Raw genomic sequence first — 14828 nt, forward strand, 5'->3', positions numbered from 1 at the left:
GCAGCTCTCACTTAGCCGTCAGCTGGCATTGCCGAAGAGGCAGCGGTAGAGTGAGGTTGCCGTTCTTGATTTGTGTGAAGTGGACAGCGTGAGAGTGCCGTGGCCAGTTATGGAAACGGATACCAGAAATAGAAAAAAGAAGCCACAAGGGAAATCTACTGTTGTTAGCAAATCTGATGGTATTGATGATGATTCTCTCAAAAGAACAGTGGCTGAGAAGCTTAAAAGCGTTAATCCTGACGTGAAGAGAGATGCGGTGAGTGTAGTGTCCTCTGTCTAAAATTTCCCGTCCTTCCGGCTATCACTGTTAGATTAATGAAGATGCGTTAATAAAGTTTACGAAACCGGATTCATTAGTCATTCATTGAAAGAGATTGATGCAGTTGTTCAATCTTGTTAACCATTTGTTGCCGCTCTGCTCAGTCTACTGACGCTTTCTAGTGTCCGACTCCAATATAGCGAACGCTGTTGAGCTAACCCCGTTAAAAGACTCCACATTGAAATGCAGCCTCAGCGGGCTCTTTAAAAATTTGTTGTTAGCTAAAGTTGAACCAGCCTTAGAACATGAACGATGGACTAGCAAATCATGGTAATGTATATTGAAATAAGGTCCTCAATAAATCATGCTTGGCTGAAATCCATTTGTTTAGTTTTTGTGAGCATGGCAGCACGTAGCACGACTAAGCACGTTAGGAGTCAAGAAGGCAGGTACAAAATTACAAATTACTAAGTCTATTGGCTGTTTTTCTGTCTCAGCGTGTTGGTTAAGGTTTATTATCTCTTGGCAATCTTGAATGCTATCAGCATTAATACTATTCCCACGGTTTGCCGATGCAAGACATTGAATTTGAAAAGACATTCATTACAATGACAGAAGGAAGCTAATTTGCTAAACATGTCGACTGACACTAACGTCTAAAGCCGTCGTACATTCACATTGCCATTTCCTTGAAGCTTTGAAGTTGAAGTGTTAGGAGGGGATTGTGTTTTTTCTGCTAATATATTTTCTCAATCCCAGCATTGTTAGTAGAAATTTTATTTTCACATTATTTTATGTCCAGTTAATTTTCGGTGGCAATTTTCGGTTTCGGCTATCGGTGTCGTTGCTCGTGCATGATTAGCGTGAAATCGTGTGCCACTGGTGCTTGTGGCGATCACGGACACAAGTTAGGTGTATAGACTCCCAGAGACTAGAGAGGCGATCACCAATAATTTCATGAAGTGGGCTTATATACGGTTAGTCAGAACTTATTACTGGCCTTCCCGGTACATGTATTTGAAATAATATCTTATTTTGACTCGCGCCTTTAAATTTTGGTCATTGCTGTCATGAACTGAATGAAAAACGCATTTGTAAAAAAAAGTTAGTATGATCTGTAATTTATTATTGCTCTATCCAATAAAGTAGGAGGGAACTCAGAATTTGCGTATATATTTCTAAGCCGGTCTAACAAGTGAACGTTAGAAGTTATTAATTTATTTACATGAATGGCGTCATATTTGGTGATCGTGCTTATTATTCGATTATAAGATCAGCTGATCACAGTTTGGATCTGAAATAGTCCCGATACACTTGACGACTTTATGGGGAATCACAGGACTTTTTAATATTGGAATTAGAATAAAAACATAATTGTAATGAAACTCACGAATAATATAAATCTTTCGATCTCCGCATTCATTTTTCGAGAATGCTGGGCAATTTCTTCCTATGCCTGAAAAAAAACACCTCTAACCTGTTACTATGAGGCGAATAACCCTAACGTGTGGCAGCATTGGTGCCTGGTACGGCTTACCACCAGGTCTTCACCCGCCCTGTCCCCACCCATCCAAATTTTTAGGCTTCTAGTCCCTCCAGGAAAGAAAATAACTTGATGTTTTTCCTCCGTTAGGTCTAAAATAATGGAAGCTCTTCAGCCGGTGTGCAGCTTTATTATAGACGAATCATAGGGGATTTATCTACTTTTCTCCTTGAAAATTTATATATCCTACGTTTTATAGTGAAGATCGTTTCTTTCATTGAATCATAATTTTTTTGTAAAGAGATCGAATGATTATATCTTGACTACACGCTTCGAGATATTTGTAGTTTGTACATTAAATCTGTGTATCAAAACGTTTGTGTTCAGTTGTCGGAGTGGTGCTTTTGGGGACAATTGACCGAATTAAGTTTATTCCAGCCAGTGGTTTTTGCTAGACTTTTTGGGACTTCACTCAAAAAGTATTGTGACGTGTAAAGCTAATCGAGTTTATTAGTGGAGTGTCATTATCCGCGCTTTATTTATTTGTGAGTATAACACGTATAAGATTACAAATTTGCCATCCAAATGCATATTATGAAAAAAAGTATTTTCTGCAACACGTCTTGTGATGCTGAATATTTAACACACAGGAGCCAACAGTTTTATTCCTAGTTATCCTCATTGCCGAGCTGAAGATAAAAATACCGTCTCTTACACGTGTGACTTCAAGACACAGGAATCATATAACAATGCGCAATGTTTGCTTCGAGTTTTCTCAAATTAGGATGTGGTCAACTTTTTAAGGGGTTTCTTTGTTATAGTGTGCGTGATGATAATTCATGATAGCCACTCATATTATATATTACACTCTCTATCTCCAGTCTTTTGTGCGATTATAGAAAAGACTCTTAAAAGGCCCCGAAAATTTATCATGTGCAGAATATTTGTTCCCTTTAGAAACATCATTACTTCATTACTTAATAAATTTAGTATAAGAAGGCTTTATCATAGAATTGGTTGAAAATCGGACACTTTGAACTGAGAGTGCGTAAAAGCCGGCCACGAATAGTCCAGTTTGCCAAGATACCCCGAGCCTAACTTTGGGTTCGCTGCCACGTAGACGCGTCGGTAGCGGTGTCCAGTATCCACGCATGCCAGTCGCAGCCTCATGCAGCAGCCACAGGACAACGACCAAGTTTATTCACCCCACTTTGTTTGAATGTATTACTCATTTTTCTATTATAAGTTTGCATGAACTATTAATAAATTCGGCACGAGCGGGGTTGCTAGTGTATAACACGAGTTCGTTTTTTACAGTAGGTATATGAACGTTTTCGTTCGCACAGGTTTTAATGATACCAGAGGATATTCCGGTTACGAATGCATATCCTTATCGTAGTGTTGCAAGTTCGTTTTTTTTAATTGTGAGCTGCGAATTAAATCACGCTCCTAAAGTGGCTTGTTTGTCAATTTTTCATGATAGAAAACCAGTGTTAAATTATGAAAAAATCTTGTTACACCTTTGAACCCGCTGAAACTGCGCAAAAATTATGAAAAATTCTTGTTACACGTTTGAACCCGCTGAAACTGTGTAAAATTGCAGTATTCCTGATGGAAAGTTTACGCTCATATTTGATTATATTTTTCGACGTTTGTGTGTATGAAGCTCGAAGCTGGAAATGCACAAGGGCTGTCCGTCCTCATGGTTGAACTAGTAAAAGGTTGACCCATCAGAAGCCCATTTTTGCGGATGTAGTTCGTTGATCGCCTGTGACGTCACTGATTTCAGTGACGTCACGGGAATTAACCAATCACCGATATGCGATCAAACCATTCAACCAATCCGCCGTGGAGATGACTGGTTTGTTTACGTTACTCGATCTGAGCGACGTAACAAGAAAGCTTAACTGAAAGACGGAACTTCTCGTGGGTCAACCTTATATAGTTCAACCATGGGCTGACCAGACGTGTATCCACGATAAAACCCAACCCAAACCTAGCCCCCACACAACCAAACAAGAAACAACCTAATTATGCGCTATGCGTCTTGTTTCAGCTACTGTCCTTTCCATTTTCCTTTCCTTGTCTGGCCACTGTGTGCCACCTCTTGCCTTTTCATCACTTCCCTAGTGCAGCGTACGAACACCACCACGGCCGGTACATTTCGTTTCGAGATATTACGTGGGATGGAAATTTAATTCCTATAGTGGGTTGAGTGAAGTGTGATTTCTAATTTGGCACGGTAAATTTCTGTCAATATTAGAAAATGTAAATTTGCTTCGAATTTCGAACTGATAGCTAAATGGGAGTTTCATGTTTAATGTTGGTTGGAACAGGGTTTTCTTCAAGTAATGTTTTTTTTTACTTCAGAAGTTATTGATTGGCTACGAAACTCGGGATTAGGGCAGGATGCAGGATAACGGGATTTTAAAAATTGCGCATTTTATATCCCGGTCAACTCCGGACAAGCTGTTGAACATAAGTCAACTAAATCCTAGCCTCCTTATAAATGGAAGTTATATTTGTATTTCAACATGCATCTCTATGTCAGGCGTAGGTAGAAACTTAAGTTAGCGCGAAGATTGTTTGCCCGGTGACCTTTCTGTGTAGCATGTATGGGTACGCACACAGTGGAAGCAGGTTTGCCCGCGCGGGCAACCTGCTCCAACCTGCCACAAGAATGAACATAGGATAATAATGTAAGTGTTCACAGTGAAAACCTGTACGAATAGGCTTCTGTATTCTAAGGTTTCAGGCGCCAGCCTGAGCAGAGGTAACCAGCACGCTGGCAACCTGCTTTCACTGTGTGCGTACCCTATAAGGGTGTCCGCGTCGAGTAACATTAGCATGCTTGTGCGTCTGCGTGTTACATTAGCATGCTTGTGCGTCTGCGTGTTACATTAGCATGCTTGTGCGTCTGCGTGTTACTGCATGTGCGTCTGCGTGTTACATTAGCATGCTCGTGCGTCTGCGTGTTACATTAGCATGCATGTGCGTCTGCGTGTTACATTAGCATGCATGCGCGTCCGCGTGATACTTTAGCACGCATGCGCGTCCAGCATGCTTGTGCGTCTGCGTGTTACATTAGCATGCTTGTGCGTCTGCGTGTTACATTAGCATGCTTGTGCGTCTGCGTGTTACTGCATGTGCGTCGTCGTGTTGCATTTGCCAGCTCGTTCGTCTTGGGTTTGCATTATAATGCATGTGCGTCTGCGTGTTACATTAGCATGCTCGTGCGTCTGCGTGTTACATTAGCATGCATGTGCGTCTGCGTGTTACATTAGCATGCATGTGCGTCTGCGTGTTACATTAGCATGCATGCGCGTCCGCGTGATACTTTAGCACGCATGCGCGTCCGCGTGATACTTTAGCACGCATGCGCGTCCGCGTGTTACACTAGCATGCATGCGCGTCCGCGTGATACATTAGCACGTATGTGCTTATGTATCGGTGTTCTTCATGCGACGGTAAATGTGGTCTCATCTTCCTTTCTAATCCCGCACTGGCCAAGGACTTCCCAATCACCTACTTGCACTTCGCTGCATCTCATCTTCCTTTGCTACTTCATCATACATTAGTTGAACAAATTATATTGGCAGCAGCCTTGCCAATGGGCGCACACATTTTCGGCTTCTGTTCTGTATTTATGTTGCTCTTGTAATACTGCTAGTACTGATAATATGATGCTGATTATACCGCTCGTTTAATTCTACGTATACCGGGTACTGCTGCATTTAAGCTATTTATAGTACCTACCTTTGAAATGCTACTTTACTAATTTTTTCAATGCTGCCTATGTAATGCTACTCTTCTGCTATTGTTAAGCTGCTTATAAAGCAGTTGTTGGGCTGACTAAACTGTTGTTACAGTGCTACTAACACAACAATTGTGCTTCTTTTATTTTTGATGTGATGTGTACGTACTTCGTACATGTACTGCACCTGCCAAGTCTTTGCAATACAAGGTCTGTCCAAGTACAATAGAAGGTATATTTTCCTGTGCATTGAGGCTACGATGAAGGGACCGTCTGCTCGTATAGTTCCAGTGTGAGGATCACGTTACGTGTGTTGAGTGGACGCCATGACTTGGCGTTATCGCACGCACTTTCACTTACAGTGTTGGAGTTGTCCGACGTTTTTCGATCTGACGGCAACTGTCCTTGCTCGTCCAGTCACTTTTGGATGAAATTGCAATCTTGAATTTCGATCTGAATGTCAAATTTTGAATAAAAAACATTGAAGTTTGATTTTTTTAAATTTATAGCTTAAATTGAATAAATTCCAATAGGTAACTGTTTCAAAAATTGTCATTAAATTACTAATTATTCCTGGGGTAATTCGGTAGGTACCAATTCATCGACTTGATCCGTGGCAGAGCGCGTTATGGAAATTATTGTTACCTGAAAGTATCTTGCTTGAAACATTTAATCCTCGTTTTTTAACTTGCTGGCTTTATGTAATAAATATATGGTTTATAACAATCAAAAGAACAGAAAATAAAGTAGTTATAATGATTGTTAGAAAATTTATACTGGTGTCCCATGACTTTGGATGCTCACTGCTCATACCAACAATTTTTACAATCGAACACCGTTTACTGGTTGCACAATGGAGGTTGAGTTCTAACAAAGCAGGCTAAAACCAATTAGGTAATCAGTTTTTGCGAAACGCCAAACAGGTGAAGTTATTAGCTAAACATTGTTCAATGTAATGCTCTCCTGACATGCTTGAGTGCACTTCTGTCACCGACCTACTACATAGTAATAGAGTACAGTTATTTCAGTCATTAGAAAGTTTCTCAGCAATAACAGATTCCTTAGACAGAGGAAACTGCTTGTAACAACGCCAATGTAACTCTTGGTTAGTTATCAAAGAGTTGAAGTTCTTTATCAAAGAAATACCACCCAGAATAACTGATCGCAGTTTCGAAGAATCCTAAGTTAGAATCACCTCTTTGGACCCCAAATAATGAGAATGCATGTTTACGATATTTGTATTAAAATATCTGGTTGACGAGGAAATTAATTTATTATTTATCTGGATATTTGTGGGAAATGAATTTGTATTATTCACTGAACAATTTAATCTTAAAGTTTTGGCTATCATTGACGACGGTAAGTCTCTCACACACATTCACTTTCGTACTGATAGATACACATATCGAGCATAATTAAGATAGATAGAAGCAGCGCTCTCATCATTCGCTGGCAATGGTACCGCCGGGACGGCCTTCCTTTCTGATTGTTCTGCGGTCTCTCGCTTTCTCTTTTGAAGCGTCGCGCGCTACTGTCGCAATGGTATCGGTAGAAGTGCTTCTACGCTAGCTTTATTCGTAATTCTTAATTATTTATTCAAATATTAATAATTTATTATGTACAAAACCATGCAGCTGTCGATCATTGCAGTTATTCTAAAGAAGGCATCGAGTCTATTTCTAACCAAACCACGGTTTTGAAAGTTTTAGGCGTAATCTTCTCACAATTTATGTTTTTTTATTCACTCTGTTTTATCACTAGAACAAATCATCATGAATACATACCATCGTGGTCCAAAATATTGAGTTCGCCAGTAGATTGCCATCGGCATCTACCATGTTGCCTACAGACCTTGCTGATTTGTGCATTTAAATACTTCATTTCTGACAATTTGTTTACTTATTTAAATACCTATTGCAATTTAACCCAAAAATTAAAGGCGAAGAAAATGCTTATTTATCATATCTTATTCGGAAAAGTTTTGAATGAAAAAAAATGTAATTAAACTCTTATACTACCTTGTAGGGGATACCACAAGTAAATTCATTTTTTCACTGAAAATTATTTCGATGAAGATATGATGTATTTAAATACCAATATTACACTATACGGGATCCGCTTAGAAATTTAGGCGCCTGTACTCCAGGAGACAAATTCCGATCTACTTTCCGCTTCAACTAAGAAGCATGTGAACCTTGCACTCCTGCACACAATTCAGTGAAGGAATTCGATTTGTTCCCATTTTTTGCGCATGATATATTGGGGAGGTCGGCGAAGCGTGTGACCTTCGTACTTCTGTTCTTCGATCATGCATTGTCTCGAGGCCTGGTTTCCCGAGGGCGCCGTGCCTGCATGCTCAGCCATCCAGGCCGTTGGAAGTGATCGAAAGGAAATACTCTCAAGGGTTCACGTGTTGCTATGTTGCCAGGTACACCTTTTAATTAGGCCCTGCTGCAGTGCTTCGTTCCCGTCAGTGAGGTTGTACAAGTAATGGTCGGGTGTGCGACTGCGTGTGCCAGTTTTCTAAAACACTCGTCTCAGGAAGAATGCCGGTCTTGAAAAGACTGAATCATGATTTCCTTTCTTGAAGTCATCTTGTATGAGGGAGGGATTACATCGTTAACTGTAAAAGGTGTTCGCACCACAATCTACTCAAATGTCATACATTTATTTTTCAGTCGAGGTTTGAATTGCTTAAATTTTATTTTGAACACGCGTTGCCCGAGCACCTGTTTCACAATATCACATTTGCCACATCAATAAGACTATGTCTTAATTTCCCTTGCTGATAGTTTCAGATATAAGACATCGTAACGCTGAAATGGTCATAAAGACGCATTGCCGAAAACCTATTTAAGTAATAACATCACTCGTTTGCTTGAATCGCAAATTCACTAAAAACTTAATAGCAAAGAAAACTCCACAAAAATTCATAGTATCTTTAAAGAAAACGTTTCGGAGTCCAGCTCCATCGTCAGTTCGAAAATTCTAGAACACAGATAAATCAGTGATTAGTACAAGTCAAGAATACAACGAAAATCCTAAGCTGCAAAACCTACCTATTTACAATTTCAAGCGGGTAAGAGCTAAAAGCTAAATTCAAACTAGGCCTATGTTTAAAAATATACAATGATTCTAAAATGCGCAAATCAGAAACACCGGAACTGGAAGCTAAAACTTTGAAGTCACTGTCAGAAACTGGAACATCGCACTGCTCGGCGTGAACCCGCACAGCCGAATGAGGTGGGCGCGACAGTAAGTTACCAGTTCTACAACTCCTGCCCCTATGTTCTGCGACCCGAGAATAAAGATTGCGAGACGTCATCCCGACGTACGCAGATGCACATCGTGCACAACTATATTTATAAACTAGGGACACTCGCATATGCACAGGGAGAGTATCTTTGTACCTAAAAAAAGAACCGATTTTAAAATGGTTGACCAATATGACACGAAGATTAACATTTGCGAAATACTTAGAAAACAAAAGTTTTAGTTTCGTTGTATTCTTGACTTGTACTAATCACTGATTTATCTGTGTTCTAGAATTTTCGAACTGACGATGGAGCTGGACTCTGAAACGTTTTCTTTAAAGATACTATGAATTTTTGTGGAGTTTTCTTTGCTATTAAGTTTTTAGCGAAAACCTATTTTATTGGGCAAGGTTCGGAATTTATTGAATTGTTTTAAGTTTTCCAAAGTGTTATCTGTGAACGTGTTTAAGTCGAAGCACAAAAAGCGGCTGCTGTCTTTCCATTGAATTTTAGGTCATACGATTTTTAGTTGAAATATTCTTAATCTGTTAGAAGCTGCTGAGGTGATGCACGAGTGAGCAATCGCTCCATTAATTATGGTAATAGTTGTTGAACAAAGTTATAATGCGGTAACGTTGGCGGTGATACACAAGTTCAGCGTTGATGTGATTTAATATCCAAATAATGTAAATACCTGGTTCAATGTATTTGATTTTGGTACGCTATTGCCGAATTTGTTTGATGAAACCTCCTTGGTTAACCTCTGTGTCTCGCGTCAATGATTCTGCAGTAAATGAGGTCGATGCTCGTTGACATCGATATCACTCATACAAAATTCCATTTTCTGGTGCTAGTTACTTTCCTATGTATTATTGGCAATTGTCATGAGTGCATTAGTGTAAATTAAGGCCCTTATATTTTTTCAATAGTTCGAGAAACTCAATACCTTGTTTGGATGTATGTTTGACCGTAATTCAACGTTATCTTCGCGCGGTCAGATTCTTGCTCATGTTTATTGTGATTTTACAGCTTTCAGCGCATCTGATATTTAGAGTTGGGAATATCATCGTTCCCATTCGCTTAAAATATCAGTACCGGCTGCATAGAGATCAACAGAATAACTTCATTGTCCGATGAACAACTCGGCCATCGGAATCTTTCGCTCATGCTAGTTCAGCACTCTTATCTTCGAGGGCTTAAACCGACAATGGAATTAGGGGCTGAAGAAATCAATGCGTTGCAAGGTTGCAAGACCCAGTTCGTTGATGACCACACGATGCCATGAGGTTTTCCCTACTTTCGCCAATGGTTTCTAAATTAGAGAAAGAGAAGTGGTAGAGGGAGCGTTGCTTCTCCTATATGTACCTCTACGCTGCGCGTGACCTCATCATGAAGATTATCTCATCGCTGGTTAGGTGCGTGTGCTTGGCGCGCCTCGCTGCTCCACGTCGACGCGACCTGCATCTTCTGCCCTGATAACTTCCTGTGCTGCTGCTGCTGCTCTCATTCCTTCATCTTCTGTACTGATGTTGCATCTGCACTCAATACTTTATGCGATTAATACTTCTGTTGTTGCTAATGACATTTTTTTTTGCATCTTCACTCAATACAGGGGTGACTTAATGCGATTAATACTTCTGTTGTTGCCAATGAAATTTTTTTTGTGGGACACCTAATGTTGGATTTTTCATCTTTTTACATTTACCGTTCTTTGGTGGAACTTACGCCCTAAAGTCATAGCCGCTCCTAGCTTCTTCTCGCTGCAGTTTCTCACCGCTTCCTTGCTGAATTTGTTCCTTCACGTCTGTCCATTAGTGCCGAAATCCTTGCTGCTATCACCAATTCTGATCTTACATCTCTAATTTCCTGCCTGAGCTGCGACTCCGTTTCTTCTATTCTTCAAGTTCTGTGTACAAGAGGAGTGCAATGCGCTTGCGTCGGTTAGCGTTTAGCACGTGCAACTTTAAATTCATCACGCACCTTGAGCATGGGAACGTTAAATCTATACACACGTGCAACACAAAAGTGCTCAGCAAGTATCATTGACGCAGTTACTTCCTGTGTGGAATCTCTGCAACTTCCCATGTTGTTTGTTACCTTGCATCATATTTATTTATGTCTAGGTTACTGTTTAGGTATTTGTATAAAATTTTCAGAGGATCTATTAACAATTGAACCTGGATCGTAAAATGTTGTATGTGCCATTCTTTGATGATCATAGGTACTATTACTAATGTATTTGCAAATTTGAACTGTGTTAAAATTTACTTTTTTTTATTTGTTCATCGCTTGATTTTTTAACGCAGACGTTTTGCGATCAACGCTTGATTTTGGATGTTAACTTACCTCTAAATACGCCGCTTGCACCTATAGGCATAGATAAAAATGTATACCTCCAGATACAATGTTAATTCAAAGTCCATTTGTCTCCGTACGTAAAGTGAATTTGCAGTCAATATTATTAACACTGATCTGGCAGTTTTAATGGTAATTGTGAGCGCGGTCGGTTGCGGTTGCTTTCCCGTGTTGACCGTGCGCGTTAGGGAGCTCCTCCCCCCTTGTATACCCGCGGTTGAGTGCAGGGCATCTCTGTGAGGTCCCGTTATTGCATGGCGTTGCTGACCTCAATACCCACATCGCTAATACAAGCCTAACAAAATGCACCTTGCCTTGCTGAGCTCAACGCGTCTTCACCTTGCGGCATGCGCTGCACCTATAGTGCGCGTTCACTCCAGTCAACAAACAACAAAATGAAAATACAACTGGAATAACAGGGTTAATTTCATTAGCTTTATTCGTCAGTGCAATTCTATTTCTACCCTTATGTGCCGTGTATAGATATTGGTTGTGAACGAAATCAGTTTGTGATGATTTTGAATATTCTTATTATGTGTTGTTCACCGTTTCATGAACACAATTATTTGAATGGAGCTGCATTGTTTAACTATTTTCTGCTTGAAGAATACATCGTCAATAATTAAGGCGCATTTGTGTCATGTACTCAATGCCACCAGCTCCGAGAACGCTCGGCTTCCACCGAAGGCCATTTTGTTATACGATCGTATTATATGTTATTTGTCACTGAATAGTGCGGGGGAAGCACGCAAATATTTTTTGTCTAAAATGGCTATTGCATCCTTTCATACGTGACCTGGATGATAAGGCAATGAAGGGAATTAATAGGAGATCAACCTAGAAGTGAAATGCTTACTTTATGTTCCATTGGCGTTCACATCGTTCATCTGTAGACGGGATCACTGCATGCATGCATGTAATGATTTTCGCCAGGTAAATCTAACGTGGTGTGCGTGTAGAAGTTACGTAACGCTGCATGAGTTTGAAATGTACTGTGTTAAGCACGCAATGTATAATTCGTACGCATTGCTTAAGCTCGCATCGCATGCAACACTCACTTGTTCTCCATGTCTGTAATAATGCGAGTTTGGACACACGCCCTGCGATGCTGATCGACGATTTAGAAGGCGGTTGCGCGCATCAGTCGTGACGTTGAAACTTCCGGTGTGGGATATGATTCTCATGCATAGCTTTTTACTCCTGATTATAACGTTCATTTGTACTTTGCCAGCTTAATGTTATGATACATTTGAATTAACTACAATTTTGGAGAATAGTTAAGATTCAGATATTTGCTCTATTTTATAATTTATTTTGTTGTGCCGAAGTTGTTGGTTTAAATTTACATCTTGTTTGTATGTTTAATTGCTGTAACCTGCAAGTTTTTTTTACAAGTTTAATTTAAAAATATGGCTGAGTTTGCAACCAATAACATTAATGGATTCGTTGTAAATTTTAGACGAATTTGCGTTACGAGCGTGACCAGCTCGAGCTTGAACGTTTCTCCTCGCATTGTCTGTTCCTCAAAATAGCTTAGGCGCCACATCTATGGCCGTCACAGCTGCGTTTTAATGCTCACAAGTGTGAAGTACTTCTAATTAACAAAAAACTGCAAAATCGCATTATGAAAAGACATGGTTTTAACGAGAGAGTGATGATTTCAAAGTCGACAATGGACAAGGATTCGAGAGTTGATGCCGAAAATGAGTTGAAATTTTCTAAGCTCATTGAAACGCAAGTTAATAAATCCAATAACATACTTGGAATGATCAGACGCTCTTCTAAGTACCTATAGATGCAGAAGCGATAAAGCTGTTGTGCGCCCATACTTGGAGTTTGGAAACGCTGTGTGGTCTCCGAAACTTGAAAAAAGGACAAAAAATTAGTCGACCAGGTTACTGCATGCAGTAACCATGTGCAACAAGGTTACTTCCAGGCTTGAAGGAAAGTCTTATGAAGATAAGAGATTACGAAGATTCTAAGTCATTGTTATCGACGTTTGCGTGGCGATCTAATCGAAGTATACAATTATATATACATGTGTTTTATAAAAAAAGTATCAGAAGGATTCCTAGCATATGAAAGAAGACCAATTCCAGAGGCCAGGGCTAAAAAAAATCTGCTGTGCAACTCGTCCACACGACAACACTTCTCGCTTCGAGTCACCGACATTGCATGACATCGTTGACACTCCGAGTGAACGCGTTTAAGAACTTGCTTGAGGAAGTTATGCTGAGGAATATATGTTCAGACTCTAAATGCCTAGTACCTTACGGACCTGGAATAGTCCAATAGCTATTTAAAACTATCGTCAGATTTGAAAAGATCCGGTCAAAGGACCTGGTTTTAGATCTCCTGTGAACAAGTCACGAAAAGTACAAGAATCGGCGACAGTCCACACCAGGCCTATACTTCAGCGCCGACAGTGCTGTTATGTTATATTATTACTATCATCACATCAGTGACACTTCCATTGTAACGCGGAGAAGGACTTGCAGCTTCGACTGCTAGCCATTTAATTTGACAGATGTTGACCTATCGTGAATTATTGTTGGAACAATTTGCTTTCGCTCCTCCTTCGAAATTATTTTTTCTCGTAGAATTAAAAATTTTCATTTCCTGCTGCTCCGATTTGAAAAGCGTTGGATCATTTCATTGGCATTGTTCAAATTCTTTCTTGATTGTCATCGTCTTTTTTCGAACATTTTTATCCTTTTGAGTCCGTATATAACTATATATACTTCCTAGTCACGTCTTCACGTTCAGTGTTGATCGCTTTGTCGAATATTTTTGTCTAGATAACGAATTATATTTGTGTAATGTTTTATGAGTGTGTGTTCATTGTGATGCCAGACATGGTTTCTTTGTACGCCACGTCCGTTTGTGCGGATCAGGCATGGTTCATTGCGGTGTAGTAACTTGGGCTTTCCGGGATGTCGGGTGTGCGGGCGAGTTTGCGCTACTTGTGACACGTGACACTTATACGGTTGTGCGGGTGTGTTGGACGATGCTCATCACACTTGAAGAATCCGCTTAGTTTCTATTGGTAGTATAAGGCTGTGTTGGATGTGCTTGTTTGACTTTACACGCCAAATGACACACGTGATGTACAGAGCTAGCACAATTGTTGAAAAAGATCTTCCACTGTAAACTTCAGAGAGTTTTAATTCTCTTTGACGGTCATCTTTATTTTGAATTGCAGACACAGGAGGAGCCTCACGATTTGTGTTGTTAATGCAAACGCATGTGAACGGCGCATAAACGGAAATGAATTGTTTATTTGGAATATGGCTCATGTATATATTACAGATTCATCACGATTCGAAAAGTAAAGTTCATAGTATGAGAGACCTTTTCCTGTTGTCACGCAACATGAAACACCGGCGGCTGGAAGAAAGCACGATCTGCTCTAATTTTCAGTTCGTTTCGGTCTGAGCGCTTTGTGTCGCGCTACGGACCGGCTTTCGAAGACGTTCAGTTATTTTCATTTGTTCTCGATTTTGTGTCATGGGAGTCGTAGCGTCTTCATTTGCACTGAACTGCCCTGTCATTGAATCTTCGGATCATTTTTCTGCAGAGAATTAGCGTGAAAATGAATTTAGTCATATGAATGTGTTCAGTTTCAAGTGCTACGCGTTAATTTGTTTGTTAGAGACATATTTTTAGTTGTTGTCTATTGCGACAAATCAACCAAATGTATGATTTTATTGTGCTTGTTCTTTC

General features: G+C 40.0%; 1 protein-coding gene across 1 annotated transcript in view; it reads left to right on the top strand.

Annotated features, from left to right (window-relative positions):
• Nucleotides 1-14828, top strand: part of LOC108680297 (protein O-mannosyltransferase 1) — a 25474-nt gene continuing 10646 nt past the window's right edge. The window contains exon 1 of the mRNA XM_018169099.2: nt 1-256. Within this exon, the coding sequence (XP_018024588.1) occupies nt 110-256 (147 nt within the window). The 5' untranslated portion in view covers nt 1-109. The remainder of the gene's footprint in view (nt 257-14828) is intronic.

The sequence above is a fragment of the Hyalella azteca genome, unplaced genomic scaffold (genome assembly GCF_000764305.2).
Source record: "Hyalella azteca isolate HAZT.00-mixed unplaced genomic scaffold, Hazt_2.0.2 contig16811, whole genome shotgun sequence".
In the NCBI taxonomy this organism is placed as follows: domain Eukaryota; kingdom Metazoa; phylum Arthropoda; class Malacostraca; order Amphipoda; family Hyalellidae; genus Hyalella; species Hyalella azteca.